Source organism: Phoenix dactylifera, chromosome 4 (genome assembly GCF_051530095.1).
Source record: "Phoenix dactylifera cultivar Ajwa chromosome 4, Ajwa_hap1_PhDact_Kaust_v1.1, whole genome shotgun sequence".
Lineage (NCBI taxonomy): Eukaryota > Viridiplantae > Streptophyta > Magnoliopsida > Arecales > Arecaceae > Phoenix > Phoenix dactylifera.
Genome location: NC_143193.1, coordinates 51,055,853 through 51,079,985, shown reverse-complemented (window position 1 = coordinate 51,079,985; position 24,133 = coordinate 51,055,853). Strand labels below are relative to the sequence as shown.

General features: G+C 37.8%; 2 protein-coding genes across 3 annotated transcripts; both read left to right on the top strand.

Moving 5' to 3' along the window:
- The first annotated feature begins 722 nt into the window (after positions 1 to 722).
- Positions 723 to 4,995, top strand: LOC103701323 (uncharacterized). The gene is made up of 2 exons (XM_088720458.2): positions 723 to 4,213; positions 4,478 to 4,995. The coding sequence occupies exons 1-2, from the start codon at positions 4,066 to 4,068 to the stop codon at positions 4,732 to 4,734; spliced, it is 405 nt and encodes a 134-aa protein (XP_088576584.1). The 5' UTR covers positions 723 to 4,065; the 3' UTR covers positions 4,735 to 4,995.
- A 2,849-nt stretch (positions 4,996 to 7,844) lies between these two features.
- On the top strand, positions 7,845 to 18,792 carry LOC103701325 (putative 1-phosphatidylinositol-3-phosphate 5-kinase FAB1D). 2 transcript variants are annotated; one of them, XM_008783347.5, is made up of 13 exons: positions 7,845 to 8,038; positions 8,957 to 9,270; positions 9,410 to 9,443; positions 9,833 to 10,582; positions 10,699 to 10,843; positions 10,930 to 11,268; positions 14,366 to 15,301; positions 15,391 to 15,728; positions 15,840 to 15,966; positions 16,050 to 16,217; positions 16,325 to 17,710; positions 17,797 to 18,057; positions 18,149 to 18,792. In XM_008783347.5, exons 2-13 carry the CDS (start codon positions 9,048 to 9,050, stop codon positions 18,398 to 18,400), a joined length of 4,959 nt encoding a protein of 1,652 aa, XP_008781569.3. In that variant the 5' UTR covers positions 7,845 to 8,038; positions 8,957 to 9,047; the 3' UTR covers positions 18,401 to 18,792. The 2 variants fall into 2 exon arrangements, with proteins under 2 accessions (XP_008781569.3, XP_088576578.1); XM_088720452.1 differs by lacking the exon at positions 9,410 to 9,443 and having other exon boundaries at positions 7,915 to 8,038.
- The last annotated feature ends 5,341 nt before the right edge of the window (positions 18,793 to 24,133 follow it).

Sequence of the window (24,133 nt, the reverse complement as noted above, 5' to 3'; positions counted from 1 at the left end):
ACTTGGAAATGTGGAATGCTGTAGCCAGTTGCAGCGATCTAAATGTCAAGTGGCATGGAATTGTCTTGGGCCTTCTTAGATTACCTCAGTGTTGTTGCAGGATGAGAAAGTCAGAACAGCTATGCGAAAGATTTTTTTTTTTAAAGAGAAAAACTATTTGACCCACCTTATCTTCTGTTCATCCATTTTTTGAGGTAATATTGTTCTTTTATTTTTAACTAAGCTCTTTTTTTCTCTGTCAATGAGTTTTTTGTTAATTACTGAGCCAAAGGATGACCAAGCTTCTGCAAGTTGATTAAAGTTTGGCATACCTTGGTAAATAATTTTATTTCATATGTTTATGAGCAAAACCAGTTGTTGAAGTCAATTAATCCAGTCCAAAATCAAACTCTTATCTGGATGCATGAGAAGAAGTAGATAGAACAAACTAGTGGTATGGATGTCATTCTTTTGCTTCCCTGCCCTTTTCCTACATTTTTTTGGGCTGATGAGCTTTACTCCATGACAAAATAACATCAAGTGCCAATCAACAGCTCTTCCAACTTTACCTTTTTTTTTTTTAATCCCTAATTTACAGCCCTAACCAAGGAGCAAGTTCATCAGGGGGATAAAGCTTTCCCAGAGAAATATCGTTACTGGTTTCAAAAACGGGTTCGAACTGCCCGTTTGGACAAAGAACCCGTTAACCCGATACACTCGAAGCGTTTATGGTTCGCATGATTACAAAAGTACTAATCCAATTGGGGTTCCTAGGATTTGGTCTTTCCGTCGATCTCTCCGGTCTCCACGATTCCACGCTCCCGGTGAACCGAGTCTCTTCCTCGACGCACCACGCCGGACCTCCATCTCCGGCGGGGACCGCCGTCCTCCGGAACCAGGAACATCTCTCTCTCTCTCTCTCTCTCTCTCTCCGTCTTTCACCTTGAGATACTGATTTATTATAGTTACAATTAGAAGTTCGTAAGAAACCAACCGATCAAAGTTTAATTGGATTCGTGCAATATTTGAAGCCTTACCTTTACTCTTCTACGTTTGACGTTCTGTCGTCGGATAATTTCTTCCTTCTTGCTTTGTTACAAGGTATTTTTCAGGAAAGATGAATAACCCACGAGTTTGATTTAGATTAGTATAGATGAATAAGAGCGAAGTGCAAGCGATGATCTTAGAAACGTGTCAGATACTGAGATAGGCGAACTAGAGAGAGAGAGATAATGATCAATATGTGAATTTTGTTACATCATGAATTCAGGGCCTACATATGGACTCTCAGTCAGTTGTACCGGCTGATGTTATCTTTTGTGAGATAACTGGAACTGCCTACTGGCTTCACTTGTTCAAAAAAGAGAAAAGGTAAAGGGGGAAATACATTGGGCTAGGAGATGGTCAAGCTGAAGAGACAACCCATCAAGTAACAATCTAAGTATTATGATGGAGGGCCATGCCATTAACCGGAAGAAGTTTCCAATGAACCTCCTTTTGTGTATGAACTGTTAGAAGATTAATAAAACATGCACGATCAATTTAGTCGACAATGCAGTTCTATTCATGATCGAAGGCATTATCTGGACTAAAAAATGGGGAAGGTGGCCCGAAGACTTCCGGAGAGGATAGTATAATTATCACTTAATGTATGTAGAAGTCAAGGTTACAATACATGAGAGAAGACTGTCAACAATACTGTTGCATTGGTGAAGTAGGACATGGAACAAATGGTGTGCATTGGAGAAGGTGATATTAGGTGAGTCCTTGGATGGTTATTGATCTTAAAAGACATGGTAACCACAAAGTACTCACGGTTGGAGGGATACTAGGATGGAGATAAAAAGACTTCAAAACCAGTACACCCGATTGGTTATCAGAAGGGTTCGATGATTGCATGGCATTAATGAGTATGAACGACATTTTGTTGCTTGAGAGTTATGTAGGGGGAAGGGGGCAAACTAAAGAAAAGAAGGCTCATAAAAATGGTGCATGAACTAATCAGGGAAGCGCTGGATAGAAGGAAAGTGCTATCAGGGATCATATGAAGAAGAAGTAGAGAGGACTCAATGGTCCTGATTAGTGACATGCACGCTTGTTATGTGGCAGACATGTTAGTTCTGACTTTCAAAGAAGATGACGGCATTGATGTTGTTGAGGCATGTAGGTTGCTGAAGTTATGGCCTGAGAGAGAACGCATGCAGGAGTTAAATGGGAAAAAAAGTATTTCCATCCAATGAGAAGAAAGAAAACCTCTATGACTTGCATTAGAAAACCATGTCATAAACAAAGAATTCCACATCGCTCCTTGTATACTGTGTTCTAAGGGATGAGGGACTGGTTAAGTGGGAGATGATGACAAATGATATAGTGAAAGACTAGGAGAGAATTTTCTAATATAAAGGGTAGGGACTTGAGAGCGTGATTACATAATAGTTGTTTTGGTGAGCAGCAATGAATCAGTGTAGTGGCATTGGTGTCCTTGTGTTTGTCACTTATCAATAACATGTTGTTCGAGTCCTTCTAGGTCGTATGGAAAGCAGGAATCAAACTATGACCCTAGCCAGAATTAATGATCAAGAGGTACCATGGTGTAACTATGTTATCAAACTAATAATCTACTGTATATAATTATAGAAACATAGATGAAAAAATAGCTAGTAGAATTAGAGTTGGCTTGATGAAGTGCGAGGTGATTTTTGGGATGTTAGAACTGAGGATGTTGAGATGAATGTGTGGTAAATCTAACAAAGAGCAGGAATGATTAGATTAGTGGAGTTATATGAATTTCAGTGGTTCATGAATGAATGGCTGATGAAATTCAGTAAATCTCAAAGATGAAAGCAGATAGTTCGGACAAGAGTTGCTGTTTATTTATGTACTCTTGGACATGTTTATTAAGAGTTACGATGATCTTGTTCATTTGGAGCATGAAATTTCTACCAAGGGTGTTGCACCTGCTTCAGAATATGTAGGCAGCTCACTCATGTGCTCACTTCTTGTATAATTCTTTCTTGGAGATTTGCTTCTCCATATCCCCAACTAAAGCCACCCTTATTCTAGGTAATTGAGTTCTGTTCTTTGCTTTATAGAACTTTACTCCTCCTTAGCAATCATGAATAATTATATGTAGTAAAGTCCATGCTTTGTAGGCGTCTTAGATTGTTTGCTGGAGCCCATCCCTCTCAAAGTAACTTATGTTGTTCATATCATTAGTAGAGAGTTGGAGACCACTTTCATTTTACAAATATTGTCAAAGGTAGTACTGCCTGAGTGTCCGCTGCTTTCAAGAGTTCTTAGCAACTTAGCTGCTTGGACACATGGGTTTGAGACCTGGATGTGCACTTGGACTCTTAAGGGCCTTCTACTGCTTGAGCAACATCTTTTTGACCGTGGCCTGTTAGTTAAAAAGGTTGTCCCGTAATTTTATTAATGCCATACAAAATAATGATAGTTTGCTTTCTTTTTCCCACATATTCGCACTCATAAGAATAGACTCAACAAAGAAATACAGGAGTGCAGAAATAGAAGTTGAGAATCTGTACATAAAAATTATATGTCCACTTTTCTTTAGTAAATACAATCTTTTAATAGTTTATAAATAATCAAGAGAGAAGGGCAAGAAAATTAGATAAGATAAAATGGGTATCCATTCATCAAACTCTTAACCCATTTACGAGCTCATCAGATCATAACCTTCCATCACACTCCTTTCCCATTGAGTCCATCATGGCAAACCTACCATTCATCAGATATTCTTTTCCCTTTTTGAGTATTTGATAGGTTAATGATATTATTTTTTATTGTCAATATATGTTTTCTTATTCTTGTAAATAGTAGTTATCGAAGTTTCTAATTATGCTGTCGAGAAACTATGGAAGCTCGTTTTATTGAAAGGAAACATGGAATCTCTGTATGAGTCAGGTGAAGTAAAGATAATGAGAATATGAACCTTGATGATTGGAATCTCTTGTTATTGTTCATATCTTTTTTATAGTTTTATTTCATATTATGTAATTTGCATATATTTCTTAGCATAGTGTGACTTATTAGATTAAATTCCTAGTTCTTTCTTTAAGTAGGTGAATGTCTGCATATGAGAATGTTGCCGGTGGAAAGCTTAAGCTGAAAGGAAAAGCATTAGATGTCAAGGCAGGTGGGGTAAAGAAGAAAAAGAAGCACAAGCATCATAATGATCTTGAGTCTCAAGTCGAAAAACATGAGAATCCAGCAGGTTCGCTGTTACCGTACTGTACATATTAGAGTCTTTTTTTTAAGGAAAACTAATATGTTTTGCCCCTTCATAATTTATCAAAGGCTTCTTATTGAGCCTAGTCAAATTATTTCAAGAACAATAGTGGAATCCCAAGTCCAAATCAAATATGGATGCATTTCCAGTCTTACACTTCATGAAGCCCAATGGTTTGCCAAACTACTATTGCCTAATGTCTTTGCCAAATGACGTGGTGACATGTTCCCCATATTTGCGACTTTCCAGGTGGAAGTTCTGAAATATCAACTGATCCTACTGAAGACATAAATGAAGCTGACAAGTTCGGGGATGGACATCCGCCTGCTTATGATGACCACCTCACGCCAGCTGAAAGACGGTATCTTGAACAGAGGGAGAAAATTAACATGCATAGGCTGCCAAAGAATGCAAATAAATCACATCGTGACCGGATTCAGGAATTCAATCAATGTCTGGCAAATCTCAGTGAGCATTATGACATTCCCAAAGTGGGTCCTGGTTAGCTTAATGAACCAACACCGAAAGCAAACTGGTCCACCTTCAGAATCCTGGTGTTTGCTGTGGGTGGTGGTGTTTCATTTGTCCAGTTGTGTTGAGACCTTTGAATAGATCCCATTTATGTTTGGAAGACAGACTGCCTATCTGGGATGTCAATTTTAGTTCTTGTTGATCACTGCACAGATTTTTAACCACCTTTACTAGTTTTGATTAAAGATGGGTTTTCTTTTGCAGATCATTCTAAAAATTTATTTCAAATTATATCATGTGGTTACTTCAACTTGATTATCTGTCATTTTATATTATTACCCTTATTCAGGGCATCAGTATCAGGCTGAATTTCTGCTTGGAACTATGTCATGTAACCGGTGCTAATTATTTGGTGATTAGCACTTTCTATCTGTGCAGCAGCAATTATTTAGAAGTAATCAAGTAGATATCAAAGAACAGTGTATATCGGACCTTGGGACTGCTTTATAACTGTAGAATCAGTGCATTAATGTTCAAGTGTTTTTAATACGAAGCTCATATTAGAAAGGTTGCATGGAATATTTATCTGATAATGGCCATTTTTGATGGCCCCTGCACAACCTAGACATCTGACCCACACATTTGGAAGAGCTTGACTTCTATATATCAAAGGGGTTGTATGTGAGGTTTTGCATTTACTTTACCTTTTCAAGTCTGATCTTGATCTTGTGCAGCTGAAGACTGTTGAGATAGTTTGGTCATTGAAATGCGTTTATATTCCTTTGATCCTGTTAAAGCGAAACTGAAGGCTAATGTGATATTTTGGTTATTAAAATGCTTCATTTATCATCTCTTTTAATATACACAGTTGACCAGCAAAAAATTCAGTTTATTTCTTAATTGAAGGTGAGCAAGACCAGAAGTTTAATTAGTTAGAAAGAGTTATACTGTCCAGCTGGAGCGTGGTAAGCGTATGCTACTGCTGTTAAATCCTCTCTTATGGAATAAAGCTCCATTCTTGCAGGATAGGTAGAACAAGATTAACGAAATGATTCCTCCTGGTTGTTTATGTCTTTACAAAAGGATATAATGACTGATGAGGTAATGTTGGGGTCCAAGATTGTATAAATTTATTATCTTAGTAGAATTTACAGATGCAAGATAATCTTTGAAATTACTAATTCATATTATCGAATGATGATATAAAAACAGCGATCAAAAGGGATAGCATGATCGTGAGATAAAAACATGATGAAATAAATCATACAGGAGAGTTAGACACCTTGGGCCAGTTAGAGATCAAATCGACTCGCAGCCTTAAAAGCACTTTGGCCCCTTTCAATGCTGATTTCTTGATCCTTCAATACAATCCAGCTATTCCCTGACATGAAGTAGACACCAGGACAAATGCTTAGCCTCAGTTGGGTCCAGAGCCTAACGGCTACTTGAGCCTAGAGAGAATCCTGATAACATTGAAAAGAACAAATAGCAGTGTCACAACTTTACCCAACAAACAAGTCAAGCTGGTCCCAGAGGGGGATCATTTCTTTTTCTTTCCTTTGTGAAAGCTGTGTCCCATTTTCCTGGGTGCAAGAAAAATCTTCACACACAAAGTATATACAACAAACCAAGATCAAATTCGTTAACGGCAAGCAAGAGGCATAGATGCTGACCGCCGCAAGTGGGTATAGACTTGGATTAGATTGTCCCCTATGTTAGATTTCTTTTTTCTTTGCTTTGTGACACAGGTTAGATTTCTTTTTTCTTTGCTTTGCGACACAGATGTGTCGATTAAATTATAGTATATATATTTTTTTTTCCGAGTGCACCGAATCGGACCGTGATTCCTCTCTTCATTGCTTTGCTCAGAAGCAAGGCGTGGTTGTTGCGAACTTGGCCGAGCCGAGGCAGCACGGCAATAAAAAAGGCAAACACGGTCCAATGAATCGAAGAAAGCGCGTTTGTTTATGATGATGGCGGTGGGGGGAGTTCGCCTTCTGACTGAAAGTTTCTTTCAAACCGGAGAGGAAAAAATTTGGTGTATGCATAAAATTAAAGAGAATAGTGTCTTTGATTGCTGCATTTTATCTTCCAAATTCCAAATAATTTGGTCAATAAAAAGTTAGGCTTGAATCATATCTTGCATCAGCCCTGTTAATTGAAATTAGAAAGACAAACTTAACATCGCATGGTCTTGCCTTTTATTCATTTAAATTTGGTGACTAGAAACCTCTTAATATTATTTTTCAGTAATTTGCTTGGTATATTTGAAGAGGAGAATCTTTTACTCTTTGTATTAGAAAATTTTTGATAGCTTTAGCTCTTTCTCTGTTTCTCATCATCAATGTGCTAATCCTTCTGAATACTTATTATTATGTGCTAATTTAATGTTAAAATATTCATCTTTCCATAGCAATCTTATTCTAGCTTAAAAAAAAACAGTATTAGATAGTATATTATAGATATGTGAAAACCGGAAATTTCTAATACAAGTTATCTGGAAAAGTTTAGTAGATGGATGACAATTGAGGTAGATTATTCAGTTGGACCAATCAACTTCTAGAAATTAGACTCCTAAGTGATATCTAAATTTGAAGAACTGAAACATGATGTCTCTTGGAGAAAAAAAATAAAAAGAGTGTAGATTTGTCTATGATTGATGAATAATTCAAATTACCTTGGACTCTTTCTCTTTCTATTTTAGGTTATTATTGCATTATTCTAGACCTATAACAAAGAATTTAAGATAACTTTCTTGTCATTAAGTATTTGTCCTACTAGGGCGACTTTTTGATCACCGTCGTCCAATAGCTGACAGCCTGACACTTTCTCACTAGACGACATATTTTTGCCTTCTCGTACCTCATCCCCGGGTCCACCGATTTGACGGCTGAGATTAAATCTAAGAAAAAGTCGATCCCCTGTTCCGAATACCAACAAAGCCACTCCTTCCTTCCTTTATACCAGATTTGAACTTTCCAGAGAAATTGACTCGTAGATATTCCTACGCGCGAACCAGATCCGCCATCCATTAATACACGGAACCTGCATCCGACGGTCCATATGAAACAGCTGATGGTTTCTTTCGGCGTTCGCCCCGGCGGCGGCTTTATCCGTTGGGAATACGTAGAAGAATACGCGGAGATTTCAACGGTAAAGTCGCGAGTAGAGAGAGTCGAGAAGAGCGGTGGGCGGTGGGCTCCACTCCAAGGACGCCTTCTCCCTCTCTTTTCTCTGCTTGTTCTGATCGAGGTTCTCTCGTCGGCTTTATAGAAGTCATCGAGGGATGGAGCGAGGGGGCTTGAAGCGGGTTTCTGGCGATGCTTTGGATCTCTCCAGGCGAGTACGCGGCGATGCTCTGGTTCTTGAATTTGATTCGTTTTCTGGTTCTCTTTTTCCTTCCTGAGCCGTTTTGTGGTTTTTTTTTTTTTTTTGGGGGGGGGGGGGGGGGGGTGGAAGGTGGGGTGGGGGGTTGTGCACTTTTTTATTACTTTATCTGGAATTATTTTGTGGAGTTTGGTGATGTGTTTTTGGATCTTGAGGTTTGCGGAATGGTTCTCGGCTTCCATATTTTCTTGTTTCTTTCTTCTTCTTTTTTGCAGATAGATGTTCAGGTTTAGGGGATGGGTTTTATGGATGTGGGTTTCTTTTTATTCGGTTGGTGATAGGTTGCTGAGGTTTAGATCGAGGTTTTAATTGGCACTTGCAGGGCTTGAGCTATTGCCTTTTTTTTTTTTTTTTGAAATTTTGACTACCGTGTTGATTCCTCAGGCTGTTGCCTTGTGTGTTTGGTGTATCTCAGTTCAAGTCATGTACTCTGGATTGGTTTTTGTTGGAGATTTATTATATTTCCTGGAATATTTCGCTTTATTTTCTTTTAGTTTAATGCGTTTAAGCTTTTCTCTTTTTTTTTGAGATAGTTTCCTTTAATTATAAAATTGGATCTTCTCAATATGGTTCGTAAGAGATTACGTTCTCAAAATGTCCTTTTTGGTGGATGGTTTAATGTATTTTGCAATAATTTGCACCGTCTTTGTCCTGGATCATTTAGATGTTTCATAGAGGTTGTACGTCCTGACTCCTGAGTTGATTGGTGAATCCCAAGAACATTGGATTGGTTCATTGTTTCTTTTTTCACTGACGTTCTTATTTACCTGGGGTTTAAATGAAGTTTAATATGTTGCTTTGAACTTGGTATATGGGTTACTGTATTAGATGGGAGTAAAATATTAATGCCAATTATCTTTTCTTGTTCAGGGCCTTTCTTGTGTAAAGGGAAAAGGAAGCGGAATCTAATGTTCTTGATTGAGTCTGATATTTTGATGTAACCAAGTTTCGTTGGGGTTGGATGGGTGTAATGTGTGTTGCATATGGTTTGCAACAGGTGAATTTGAGTAGTCGATATTATTGTATAAGTTGCCACTCTCAGTTGTGCCTTGGGCATGTGAAGGAGGACAAGGCTTCGTCTTTGGATGGAAAATTTTGTTTGAGGAAGCAGGAGGAAGAATCTTCAAGAATGAGCAGTTGGATTCCTTACACCAGTCTCATGAGCAACCACATTCCAAGTTGTGGTGAGTTGTTCTTCTGTGACATCCCCTTTCATTGGTTTCCTGATGCATCTTATTTAAATAGAATTCCGTATTTCTCTCGTAAAGATCAACTTGCTTGCAAGCCTGAAACTTATTCAGGCTAATTTTTCTCCCATTTCAGGTGATTTCCCAGCTGATATGGATTCACTGAGCAGGTACATGGTGGATTTGAGCTGCATGTTGTCTGGTTGTGTTTATGCACTCTGGTTTATACATTCTCAGGTTTTTTGGGTGAGGAACCTTTGTACATTTTTTAGCTTAAGTCTGAGAATGAAAGAGCAATACCAAGTTCTCATGGCATTTGATTTAAGCTAAAAGATCAACAATCAGTTCCAAGGATATATGGTTAATGCTTAGCTCTGAATTATGACTTGTTTTAAAAAATTTCTTGCGATATCCCACGCCGGTTAGCCATCTAACTGTGTTGAGATCACTCCCCCTATCCTGTCATGACCATTACTTGTTATACTTAAGAAACCCTGTTTCCTTACTAATTTCTTTTTGTTGCATCTTCTCTTTGTCTCATGTCTTATCATTTTTACAGGGAGGACGAAGATGAGGCTTTAGGTACCAATCAAAGGTGTCCAAAACTGGAATTTACTGAACACTCTGAAAATGGTGGTGATGGAAGTTCATCAATACATATTGATTCTCAGAAATCTCATGCTAAGACCACCATAGATGGGCTTCCCCCGGCAATGGAAGAAATCCATAGATCTAGCTCATTAGCATGGGAAAACCATGAGGAGAGTGATGCTGAGTTCATTGGTGTTCATAAGAGCACCTTGGAAGATGTAAGATCTGTAAGAGCTGGAGGTGGTTCAGATGGAGCAGATAATGCTATTGACAGCAGAAGTGCATCGATCTTATCCAATGCTGAAACCAACCTTCTGATCTGGATGCCACCCAAACCACTCAACATTGAAGATGACATGGATTCTGTCGCTAATAATGATGATGATGATGAGTTCGGTGATGGTACAAAATGGGGTCAACCAAGTTTCTTGAGTAGTGTGGATGGTGGACACAGAAGCATTCATGGTTGCAAAGAAGAGCACCAAAATGCAATGATGGAAGCAATGAATGGGCCATTTAAGATTCTTGTAAGTCGACTTTTGGCATCAGAAGGTATAACTTCTAAGGGAGAGGATGGTGAAAGTTGGCTTGACATTGTTGTTTCTTTATCATGGGAAGCTGCACTGCTTGTTAAGCCTGACTCTGGTGAGGGTAGAGCAATGGATGCTGGGTCCTATGTGAAAGTTAAGTGCATTGCCACAGGTGCTCGCAGTCAAAGGTAATTAGAAACACTTCAGAAGCTTTCAAAATAGGCTATAATCCATGTGAGTCATTTTCTTCGTATGGAGTTAAAGATGTAATGCATTTCTTAACTGCTGAAAATTTGGTATGCAGTCAGGTGATCAAGGGTTTAGTTTTCAAGAAAAACACTGCACACAAGCACATGCCAACCAAGTGTAGAAATCCTAGACTATTACTTCTTAAAGGGCCCCTTGGGCAGCGTGATATTGGTTTGTCATCATTTGATTTAATGGAACAGGTAAGCTACCATGAAAATGATCGAGTTCTTATATAATTATAATGCATGCGATTTGCTGGTCCTAAAATTTTTGTTGTTTGAAACAGGATAAGGAATATTTAAGATCCATCAGTGAGATGCTAGAAACATGTCATCCGAATGTGGTTTTGGTAGAGAAAAATGTTTCACGTGATATGCAGGAGTCCCTTTTGGCAAAAGGAATGACTTTAGCACTTGATATGAAACTCAGTCGATTAGAAAGAATTGCTCGCTGTGCAGGTTCTGAGATTATATCTGCTTCTGACATTCTTGCCAATCCAAAGCTGAAACATTGTGATTCATTTCGCACTGAAAAGTTTGTGGAGGAACATAGCAATCCTAGTGGAAAGAAGTCATGCAAAACTTTGATGTTCTTGGAGGGTTTTCCAAAACCCTTGGGGTGTACGGTGAGTCTAATGTTATCACATTTGTCACTTGATTTTGTCACGTTTTCTCCAGAATTTGTGTTTGTCCCCTTCTGTGCATTTGCTGGTTTTCTGTATTGTGTATGAGAATGACCTAAACCTCAAATATGACTTGAACTTCCTTGTAGAAAGACTCATTACTTTTTTTTACTTTCTGTGAATCATCATCTTGTTTTTCCCCCTTCTTTTGATGATATGCTAGATTGTAGATCTCCAACCGAGTATTGGTGAACAAGTAATCTCAAATCAGATGAGTTTATGATGCAATATATGTTAAAGGGGAAAGGAACTGAGAAGTTCTGAAACAGTAACCTGCAAAAATTGTCCACCTTATATTTACTTGATGAGCTCCACAGGATAGGCATAAATAATGATTGTGATTTTTAAGGTTACCTGAGAGTCATGTTTGTGGATGCTTCGTTTATGCCCGGTGTTTGAGTGTTCCAGGTATGAGCATGTCGACTCCAGAAGACCCTGAAATATGTAATATCGGGTACGTTTAATTTAAATATGGAAGAAATATGTAATACGTAACAATTTTAAATGCAGGCGAGGAGAATGAATTTAGGAGAGGGAAAAACCTTCAAAAAAAGCATCAATTCGTGCTTACAGAAGAATGAATTTAGGAGAGGGAAAAACCAGAGCTAGGAGAAAAGAAGTTTCAACTTCAACCTTCAAAAAAGGCATCACATTCATACTTAGTTTTGGATATTTTATTTAGTTTCAACTTCAACCTTCAAAAAAGGCATCACATTCATGCTTATTTTTGGATACTTCATTTTTCTTCTTCTTTATCTTCTTCTTCTTCTTCTTCCGCCGCCACCACTTTGAAATTATATTGGGCGGTATAATGCCATAGATTGGCCATTTTGGAAGAAAATATTGAAATCATATAGAACAATTTGTCAACAGTTATGTTTGTCAAGCTGTGCGCAAGGGATGACTACTCACACACCCTAATTCCTGCACCAACAAACTGTGCTCCTAGTTCTGGGAAAGGCCATGACTAATGACAGGGATTTGTGAGGCATCATGATGTCAAGTTGAGGCATTGGACCGCAGAATGGGCAGTTGATGAAAGGATGAACCAGAAGGAACTACAGGGCTCGAACAGACAAGGTGATGACTATCTTGTAGGTATATAATGGAGTGAGCGTCTAAGGTGATGACTATCTTAAGGCCATTTAAATCCCGAAAAAATTGATTTTTCAAAAGGGACGAACATTGGCAGAGAAATCTTTAAAAAAAGCACTCTAGAGAGAGAAATTAAGAAGAAAAGTATTCATTTTGGAGAAGTTACTCAGGTATCTAAGAGGTGTATGTTAAGTAAACCAGAAAGAACCGACAACTAATTTTCTCAGGAAAAATAATTGAAAGCATGGAAGGTAGTGTCTGTTGATATTTTTCTTAAAGAAAGAAAAGACGGGAGAAGGTAATATAGTCTAGTTTTAGATGGCTTTTTGACTTAAGCTAAGTGTAGCTCTCAAAAAACAGGATTAATGTTTGTATTACCTGGAAAGGTTGCTGTGGTCAAAGTGCCCTAAAATTGTGTGTTTGCACATACAGGCATTGGGGATGATGTGCAGCCAAAAATGACATTTTCAGTATTTTCGGCCATCAGTCAGTGGTGAGCCGAGGAGCCCACTGTAACTCTGAGGAGTCAAATAAATACCTCTGCATCATTATTAGAATGGAGCAAGTTATTGTTTGATGGGTTTTTCCATCTTCCCTCCCAGTTATATGTCATATTATCAAACATTTACGATAGTCATATATTTGGTGATGAGGGTTCTGATATGTCGCTGGAGCTAGACACCAAGCCTTGAACAATTTTCGCAACAATCAGTTAAGCTGGGGCATGTTGCATATGGAGGATAACTAAACCCTGCCTATTTCTTTCTACAATTGAATTGTAGTGCTTTACTTAAGAGGAACAACTGGCGTACTCTTGCTCATTTCTCTCAGCAGCTGAGTGGAATTGTGGAGACAATTCATGTGCACTGCACGTTTTGCATGAGAAAGCCTGGAATTAAATATCACCATAATAGGATTCATTTCATAATTTGCACTTCCATTTCATTGCTAGTTTCTGTGAAATGTGAACCCTCCACCTTAGATTTTCTAAATGGGGTGATAGGCCACATGCCGTATGAGAGATGCAAGTCTATTCACTACTATTCATACATGACATTTGACGCTTAAGATTTCTAAAGGAGTTTTATTATTGTAAAGGTCATAATCTGGTCAGATTGGTAACTCATTCCAAACTGTAATTTAATTACGTTGAACTACTTGGATATGATTTCTTGTTTTAAATAGGAAGAAATTGAAGGTTAATTTTGCCTAACATTTTAGACTGTCATTATGATGAATCATGTGTTTATTTATGTTAATAATCTGGGAAGGCAAATGGGAAGATTGTGAATTGGGTGATTTGAATCAGTTTGTTCTTGCATCAGCCAGATCATAAGTTGATTCAGTAGGAAATAATTTATCAATAGGAAACAGTTTAATCACACAATTTGGTTGACTAAAGGCTGAGCTCCCATGAATGGTTTGAATTAGGCAATTTGTTTTCCAACTTACGCTAAAGCATGGACCGAAGTATCTTGCTCCATGTGTGCTAGTATGTTTATAGTGTTGTATTGTGCCCTTAGTAGCAGGAATCTTCAATCTAGGTAACTCGGTTGCTTTGATCTTGGAAACTTGAACCTGCACTTGCTTCCTAGGTGCTAGGAAAAAGCTTCCTAGGTGCTTCTTTACTAAAAGTGTTTCCAAATCCCCATACTGGCACGCACATCTGCTTGCACACCGAGTCCCAATTCTGGCAACTAAGATTGTGCCATGTTGTTCTGCCAGTCATGGACCTATGTCAATTTTAAGAATTAGGGTTTGCATGGGTTAGCAGTATAGACTACGTATATTGTGCTTGCGTTCGGTCAGCATAGTACACATTATCACATGGTATGGTATGGATTAGAAGTATTTGCACTTGATCTTTGCGTGAAGTAACCTACTTTGAATGTCAATGTTAGTTGACATTTTCTTTAACCATGTTATCAATTGTTTCACATTGCAGATATTGCTGAAAGGATCTCATTGTGATGAACTGAAGAAAATAAAACGAGTGGTGCAGTACACAGTCTTTGCCGCATATCGTTTGATCCTTGAAACATCATTCTTTGCAGATCAAAGAGCTTTTTCCTGTGATGCGTGTGCTGTTAGAGAAGCAAATTGTTCTTTAACAGATATATCAGTGCCCTTGAGTAGTTGTAATGCTGCAGGTAGTGCAGATATTTTTGATGGTTCTGATGCTGCTTTAGGTACTCCTATTTCCGATGCATCCCAAGCAAAAACAGCTCATACAGAAATATCCTCTTTTTCGCATCCTGGTTTTAAAGGTTCTTCAGAGTCATCTGTATTTTGCCCTAATATTGATTGTAATGAAAATCATCTTTCACATGGGGATCTTTCTTGTAATAGATGCAACAATGACGAAACCTTGCCAGATTCATCAACACCATCTCTTCTTTCCAGTCAATTAATGTCAACTTTCTCAGCTTCTCTTAGAAACTTGGTTGGAGACAGCTATCAACCTCCCATTTCAGAGCATGTTTCAATGTACTTGGGCTTCAAGGAAGAAGAGCTTGATATTCCAAGTATTGGTGTCTTACCTGTTTCTCCACCAACAGAAACACTTAATCATGGCATAGAAGAAACCAGTAGCGTCATTCTAGAGAAAGCACATGATGGAATCTCTAATGGTGAAAAGGCTGAACGAAATTGCAATGAGACAATTAAGAAACATGATACTAATTTTAGCAACAAATTTGAAATGCAAAACAAGGATGACATTGAGAGCATATCAGATTCTGAAAGCATATTGGTATTGTTGTCTAGCCAGTGTATGTCAAAGCATGTTGTTTGCGAGCAAAGTCGTCTTTCTCGTATAAAATACTATGGGAATTTTGATGTGTCTCTTGGACGATTCCTTAAAGAAATTATTCTCAACCAGGTTTCCATTTTATCTTAGTTTGTTCAATGATGGTTACCTTTTCCTGTAACTGATGATGGTGCTGATTGAAGCTAATGTCTCTACTGCAGAATTACAGTTGCTCTTCATGCGGTGAACCCCCAGAGGCTCATGTATCCTGCTACACTCACCAGAATGGGAATCTAACTGTTTCATCCAGGAGACTTCCTCCAGAATCATCTTTGTCCGGGGAAGCAGAAGGAAAAATTTGGATGTGGACTAGGTGTCTAAAATGCGAGAATGAAAGTGGGATCCCAAGATCCACCAAGAGGGTTGTGATGTCTACTGCAGCTCGTGGTCTCTCTTTTGGAAAATTCTTAGAGCTGAGCTTTACAAGCCATTCGGCAGCTAGTCGATTATCTTCAGGATGTGGACACTCACTGCACAGAGACTGCCTTCGCTTTTTCGGGTATATGCAAGTTTCTTTTATTTGATTTTATTATTTTTTCTGTACCTTTGTACTTAGCTATACCAGCAATTTTGATTCTTAAGTTGCTTATGTCATTTTGGTAATTTACAGGTTAGGCTCCAGAGTTGCAATGTTCAGATATTCATCTGTTGAAATCTATGCTGCAAGTAAGCCACCACCAGTACTGGAGTTCCATAATCCAAATGGACAAGAGTCGCTCATGAGAGAGGCAAAAGATGTAAGTGGCCAGAAAGCATTCACCTACTTATTGTTTTCTATGTAACATTTTTATCTGGGGAAATGATGGTTGCTCGTTTCTAGGTGCTTGAAAAAGGAAACACATTTTTCTTGGAGGTTGCAAGTTTACTGCATAAGTTGAAGCCCAAATATTCTACCTTGGTTTTGAAGAAATTTCTAAACTTTCCATGTTTGGTAAAAGATATTTCTGAACTTGACGAGATGTTGATGCAAGAAAAATCTGAGTTCGAGGTCAGTCTGTATGTTCTGCATTTAGATTTACTCTTCTTAGACCTTTTAGACTAGAATTATAGCCTCATCATTGTGGTGTTGCCCCCCTTGTGCTCTTAATCAAGCAGGCTCCATTACTAAAGGCGATCAATTGCAGTGGAGAGATGGGGAAGAGTGTGCATGAAATCCTTGGTTTGGGTTGGTTATTTCAAGAGTTGCTTCTTAAACTTTACATCTGGGACCGTCGTCTGCATTTCCTCCTTGCATATGCAAGAGACAATGATGCTTCTTCTAATGAAGTCCATGAAGATCAATTTGTGCAGGCGAAGTATGCCATGCCCTGTAGCAGTGTTGAAGAATCCTCTTCTTCTGATAGCCATAGTTCTAAGAATTACAGCATTTTGGAATCCAAGCTGGAAGCCGGGTCAGACAAACTTTCTGAAAATATGAGCAGTAAATTTAGTATTTCCACTGCTGCTGAGGTTGCAGAGGCCAGAATTTTGATTGGAGAGACTTTTTCTAGATCAATGTCTGGGGGAAAAATACCATCTGCTTTTGACCAAGAACCATATAAGGGTCCATCTGACCTCTTGTTGAGGTTTTCAAGGGACAAAGATTATCCAGGAGAATCTGCTACTATTTTAGAATATATGCAAGATGATAACCCTGAAGGTTGGATCTGGGCTCCATCCTTTGAAACAAGGAGCGCATACAAGAAGGATCTCTGTGGTGGTTACTCACAGAAGTTCAAGTTTGTCCATACTTATACTCCAACACACCTGTCCCCAATACGCCAACTAGTCCCTCGGGAAACGGAGGATTCATTGCACTTCCCTGTTAATGTAGATGGCAATGTTTTCTCTGTTTGTGACAATGAAATATCAAGCATAATTGCCTGTGCACTGGCCCTGTCTGAGGATCAGTTTGGTTTATTGGCAAACGTAGATGAAAAGGATGAACTAGTTGGCAAAACAGAAGCTAAAGTAATCGATAACTCATGTAGCTCAACTTCTGATGGTTCTGGGGCTTCATCTTATTGGTCATCTACTGGATCTTTAGATTCAGAGGGGTCACATGTTTCACTGAGTACGTCAATTTCTTCTGATGAGGTGCCCAGCTCAGGTTCTGAAGGTTCTTTCCCTGTGGATCACCAGGTGGCTTCAGAAAACATGCATCCTGAAATCCCTGTGGGTGTGGGAAAAGTAACTGGAAAAAGTAAATACTCAGTTGTTTGTCTACATGCAAAACAATTCTATGCTCTTCGAAGGATGTGTTGCCCATCTGAACTGGCTTACATATCTTCCTTAAGCCGTTGCAAAAAATGGAATGCTCAGGGAGGAAAGAGTAAAGCTTTCTTTGCAAAGACATTGGATGACAGATTCATCATAAAAGAAATCAAGAAGACCGAGCTTGACTCCTTTCTAAAGTTTGCTCCGGATTATTTTGAGCATATCTGTCATTCTTTAAGCGCCGGAAGCCAAACATGTCTTGCAAAAGTCTTGGGCATATATCAGGTTATCCTACTATCTATATTCTTGATGGCTTTCTAAAGCACTGGGCTTGCAGTAATACTAATTTGGTTAGATCTTTTGTGCTGCAGGTTAAAGAATATAAAAACAGCAAAGAAGTGAAAACTGATCTGATGGTGATGGAAAATCTTCTTTTTGGACGAAATATTACTCGCAAATATGATCTTAAGGGATCTATTTTTTCCCGATACATTTCAGATGTGAATGACCCTGAAAAGGTTTTTTTGGATCAAAACTTTATTGAGGATATGCAAGCATCTCCCATGTATGTTAGTAGAAAAACCAAACATCTTCTGCAACGGGCTATCTGGAATGACACATCTTTTCTTACAGTAAGTATGCAGCTTGCCAATTCTTTTCCTACATTATTATAATAATAGGTTTTTTGGATAGGAATTTTATTCTTTAAGATGATTCTTGCAGTCTATTAATGTCATGGATTACTCTTTACTTGTGGGAGTGGACAAACAACGAAAGGAGCTGGTATTTGGTATTATTGATTATCTAAGGCAGTACACTTGGGATAAACAACTGGAGACCTGGGTGAAGGCTTCTCTAGTTGTTCCTAGAAATGCATCACCAACTGTTATTTTCCCAAAGGAATATAAGAAAAGGTTCAGAAAGTTTATGTCTCAGTACTTCCTGACAGTTCCAGATGGTTGGAATTCAGTGTGATGTTCGGTCTCTTGTAGATTGTGTTGATATTGGTGACAATTCATCAAAGTTAGACAGTACAAAGCTGCCAAAGTAGTCCGAAAGTGCAAATTCTCTTGTGTTTGAAGGCTGATATATGAGTGTCCCTGATTATTCTCTGGCATTGGACGAAAATATATTCTGCTCTTCTGTTCTTCTGTCTTTACAACAACTGTACATAGATGTTCATTACAGTTAGGTTTCCCAATTTTGCAATTTTTAAGCAAAATTTTGGAGCAAGTTGGTCTGTGATAATTGTGATTATTTATATGTTTATTTTTTGTCACTATTGAATTGCTTTACAGGGATTGTAAAGTGGTTTCTTTTTTGTGGAAATAAATCAACAGGAATAAAATGGCAAAATTTCATGTTAATGATGATCACTTTGCTTCTTTTTTTAAAAAAAACCTCATATGTAAATATGATTCTTCCAATTATCCCACTCTGTGCTCTTTAGCTTGCGACATGCATATGCTACTTTGCAGGTAGAAAGATTTGGGTCATCAGTCATAGAAGTTTCTGAATATTTATTTTTCAGTATGCTTTTATTCATAGAGGTTGAAAATTTCTCAAGTCTTAAATGTTTTCTGGTTGTCAAATAGAAATTGAAACCATACTGCTCATGTCTTATCTTTTCTGAAGTATTTAGTACATCCACAATTAATCACCCTGAAACAATACAATCAAAGCAGTGGAGGGGCCTTGTCCAGTGGGAGATCCCTTGCTCCAATGATCTGTGCATTTTTTTTCCTTTTTTCCAGGCAAATTGATCAATTGTGGGTTATTTTATGCGGAACCATCCTATCTGCGCATTGTTATCTCTCGTCATGGCTTTTGATTTGAATTCAAACGTTGGAGTTTAATCAGGCCATAAATTTGTTATATTTTCGTTATACATTTACCCATGTGGTTTAAAAGAAGCTTAAATGTAAGGACATGCTTGTTTGTATGGTTGTGTCTTCTTTTCTTAATTTCACCTTGGAACTTGTAAGTAGCATTAAAGAAGAAAAGATAAGTTTTACTATGCCTTTTCCTTTGCTTTTCCAATTTTCTTTCTAACCTATTTAATTTTCATGTTGAGACAATAGAAGACATTTGTTTACACATACCGAGTTGTGTATATCAGATAAAATGAATTCCATTGGAACTGTTTGAAGGGTATTATTGAATAGTTGTTGAGGTACTAATAATTGCTTTGCTTGTTTATATATAATCGATAGGCATTATATGATATCTGTTATTTAAAAGCCTGAAAGTTCCTACAGAGTAGTAGTAGATGATGGTAGATAGAAGTTCGAATATTTGCCAACCTTAATTGATATTATGCTGTCAAAAAAGGAAGCTACATTATTGTCTTCTTAAAATTGTCTTGTAAAATGATGGGCTGGTCATTTTACAGTAGACATTAGGAAAGCTTCTTGAAACTAAAAGGGTAAAAAAAAAAAGAAGAAGAAAAGAAAAAGGGAAAAAACAAAAAGAAGAAAAGAAAAAGAAATCTTCATGTCCGCTCAACTCAGTTAAGCCATAATCCTTAACTAGTTTGGGTCAACTACATGAATCCTTTCTCCACCATTCTGGTATGTTTAGGGCTACACTTTCTAAAAGATGTAGTGATATCAAGTACTTCCATACTACTTCATCCCATATGATTTTCAATTTATCTCTACCTTTTTTTTTCTTTAACCTGTATTGAATCACTACTGGTACATCCCTTGGTCTATATTATATATATTCAAACCATCTAAATCATCCCTCTCAATTTTTCCTTAATGCTGCTACCTCTACTTCACAAGTAATAATCTCTGAACTCACAACTCAGCGGTAGAGCTTGTCCCCGATTCGTGTAACCAAATTCATCAGCAAGCCAGCCCCCAGCCATCCTACACCCAAAGAATAATTGCTGGATCTTGAGCTCCAGCTAGCTCTGAAAGATAAAAGACACTGTCTTGATTCTAGTGTTAGGTGCCACATGGTTGCTCAATTCACAAATGTTGTGCCAGGCTTTCTACACCATCTTCAGCTGCCAGTGAGGATTGGGAGTAAAGAAAGATGCATAAAATTTACAATATATTATGAACATTCTAAGGTATAAGTTGCACTCATGAATAATCCTATAGCTTTTGAGTCATAACATAAGGATAGCTCCTCCAAGTGCATAATCTTCTCAAGTCATCGCAACTTTAGGCTCAACTGTGATTCTGAAATTATTGCACTGAAAAGAAGGATGGAATTCCCCCATATCACTTGCTAAACATCACCTTTAACTCATTCTTCCCCTAATTAGAAGCCAATGCCTGCATTTGCTTGTGTTACAACACCAAATAGCATTCTCCCTCTTGCAACCTAATCGTCTTCACCCTTCCTCCTCGTCTTTGTTCCACTATACATAAGCCAATAAACTGATGCTGCCCATCAAGTTCAAGATACACCTAGGAAAGGAAAAAAAGGAAGTGCTTGGCGCTTCTAATTCACACCAATGGGCTGTGCCATAGCAATAGCAGCTATGATGTTCCTAGATACTGATGGGAACTGCAGTGGCACATGGTGAATTGCCAGTCCCTGCAGCAGCTGATGAAACCTTTGCAAAAATATAGTAAAGGCTGTAATCCCACTGATGAATAGTCACATAGTTTGCCTTGCAGCAACTTTTGCATCTGCATTGTTCAGGCTGCATCTAATTTTGCCCCAACATTCAGCTGAAGAATAGATATACTATGCATCAAGGTGTAATTTTAAGAAAATGGTGGCTTCATTTGTTTCATCATAAGTCATTCAAATTTCAGTGGCGTCTAGAACATTATTAAGTAACATATTCTAATATTTACCAAGATGTTTTAAAAAGACAATTGCTCATAATTCTAAAATGCCTTCTTTTCTTGATTACTTCTCATTCGTCATTTCAATAAAATAAATATTCAAACCTTGAACTGCAGAATATATGAAGTAATCATGTCAAATGGTGATATGTTATGAAATGCTTGAAAACAGAGAATATATTGTTAGTGCCTGAGGAAGGCTGTCAAATCTATCAATGATACTGTTTGAATTTTCCACTGATGATAACTGCAAAATCTAAAATTTACATCTGTCCAAACATGCATTTCACATCACCATATCATATAGCTAAAAGTTGTGAAGAACTAAATTGGTTTGAGTGAAATACTGAGCACTGCAGTGTGTATGCCAATCACTTAGCCAGGGACACTAAATTTTGTCATCATGGTAACTGAGATCCACCTAAAACAACGATGCCTAGCTTCTTAATACACTGATGATTTATATCCAACCCATGAAGTTATTGTAAAATAACTCAGATCTCCATATATTTCAACTGTTAAAACTATCAGCTTTGACCTACTCCCAGTTTTACAACTTTCTACCTTTCCTCGATGTTCTGCCTTCCATCATTAAAATTCCTTTGGCGGATATTAAAATAAGGCCACCAGAAGCACTGACATAAATGGTAGAATGGCCATGATAGCAGCAGCTTACTTTTCTGCAGAGCACATGGTGCATTGTGACAATTCCAGCGATCATCCAGAAAATTTACCAATTATCATCAGTTTTAATAGCAAACTTATTAGAACTCTTGGAGTTTGTCATTCAACTTTTTTTTCCCAAGCTTTCCAGCCAAAAAATAAAAAAATTATTCCAATGCATAGAATTTATTAGCTAGTGTTTCTAGCTAATATCCTCATTAGTCTTCCGGAATCCGTTTGGAATACTCAGAATAAGGATGTTTGGTCTGAACTATTATTCCGATTTTTGCTTGCATCAAATAATTGTTACTAGTAACTTTGAATCAGGTGTGAATGGGACTACACAGGGCCCATGCAGACAAAATCAACCATGAATGACAGCCATGACTAGGGCCGAACGGTGACACCACATTGTCATCAAGAAACCACTCCAATTCAGTAGAATCAATAATGGAAACCCCAGTGTGCTGATGACCACCCTCCTTGTCCTACACCTCCACCCACCAGCATTTCTTCAACTGCTAGAATTACATGCCACTAATCATGCTTGTGACACTGTTTAGCTTTCTAGCAAAGCAATGGCACCTAGCAAAAACTGACAAGGACCCTGTTTCCCTTCTCCTATTCCTGTCTTAACACTATGCTGTTCCTTATATAACAATTGATTTGTTAGTTATAAACAGTATGGAATGAAAATTAACCTAAATTTTGAGCAGGAAAAGAGAAGGAAGATAGATTCATCTATGTTGTACACCAAACATTTGGTGTCTATAATGTTAATGAATCGAATTCAAGGACAAGTAAATAAACCAACCAATGCAGTATGACAGCAACCAGCAATCCTAAATTGCTTTCTAAACATTGTCACCATTATGCAACAGAAACATCTACTCCATCAGAAAATTCATAACAATGATATTGCAATACATAAATAACACTCATAGATAAAGAATTCAATTTTTCAGATCAACAATCTTGCTGGCCTAGGTTGCAACAATGCCTTCACTATCTATCTGGCAATATATATAACATTCTGAGCAAATCGAGAAGGCAAAAAGATGTGGAAACAATAAGATGTATATCAAGTTATCAACAATATTAGCATGATTCGGAATTATTAGAACAAATCCAATGAGTCAAAACTCCATCGCATTATAAAACCATATTTGCATGTGAAAGGCATGAAGCCTCAAATCCGAACACTCTTTCCGGCATCACCATAAGATATATTGCCAGAAGCCAACAGAAATTCGTAAAAAAAAAAATTGCATCACAACAATAAGAAACAAGAGATGCAATGCCAGCCACATCATGATCTGTTTATTAAATTAAGTTCACCATCTTGCAGCAAATCAAAAAGTTTAAAACAAGGATCCATACAAATATTCTCTATAGATTCCCTCAGCGACAGGGTTTTGCCGACGACCAAAATGATGCGCCGCATTTCCGAGAACGAATAGATCCGAAACGCCACGAACGCCAGAAATTCCAGAAGTTAGGGAGAGAGAGAAGAAAAGCAAGTATCGCTTAGGGTACAGATGGAATTCTTTTGGTTAAGTGGTGGGGGAGGAGAAGAAGGCGGATGAGGGCAAGATTTTGAGGAGAAAGTAGCAGAGGAAACAGAAGAAGACGAGGAGGAAGAGGTAATCCACCATCACGAAGAAGGTGGTCGATCCGTGCCTCCGCTGGGCCTCCTTCTTCCCCTCCATTGAGACGCCCCTCTTCTTCTCCTCTGCTCTCGCCGGCAGCGTCGCGATCCAAGAACGCTTTTTTGGCGTTGGTGCTTTCGGATGACACTTTCTAATTTCCGTTGATTTAAGATTATCTCATTTGTTATACTATATTTTAGTAATTAAAGATTTCTGGATATTTATAATCAAGCTATTTGATACTACGAGGATTTACGATCACCGGCCATGTTATATTAAAACTATTTTTGATATATTTTGTATATTTTCTAATTATTAAATAGAATTTTCAAATAAATCAAAAAAAAATATAAACTAAACCAGATTGTCAAAACAAGAAGACTAAAAATTAATCAAAATCTATAAAAATAACTTCAGGGAATTATCAAATCTTTCTAAATAGAAAAAAACTTTTTTATGGACCATCAAATCCTTCCTAACTAGAATAATTTTTATTTCTAGGTATCAATATTTTTGAAAACCATTTTCTTTTGAAGTAGGGTCTTTTTGTCCCCAAATTTCATCCCATCCCTTGGAGGGTCTTGGAA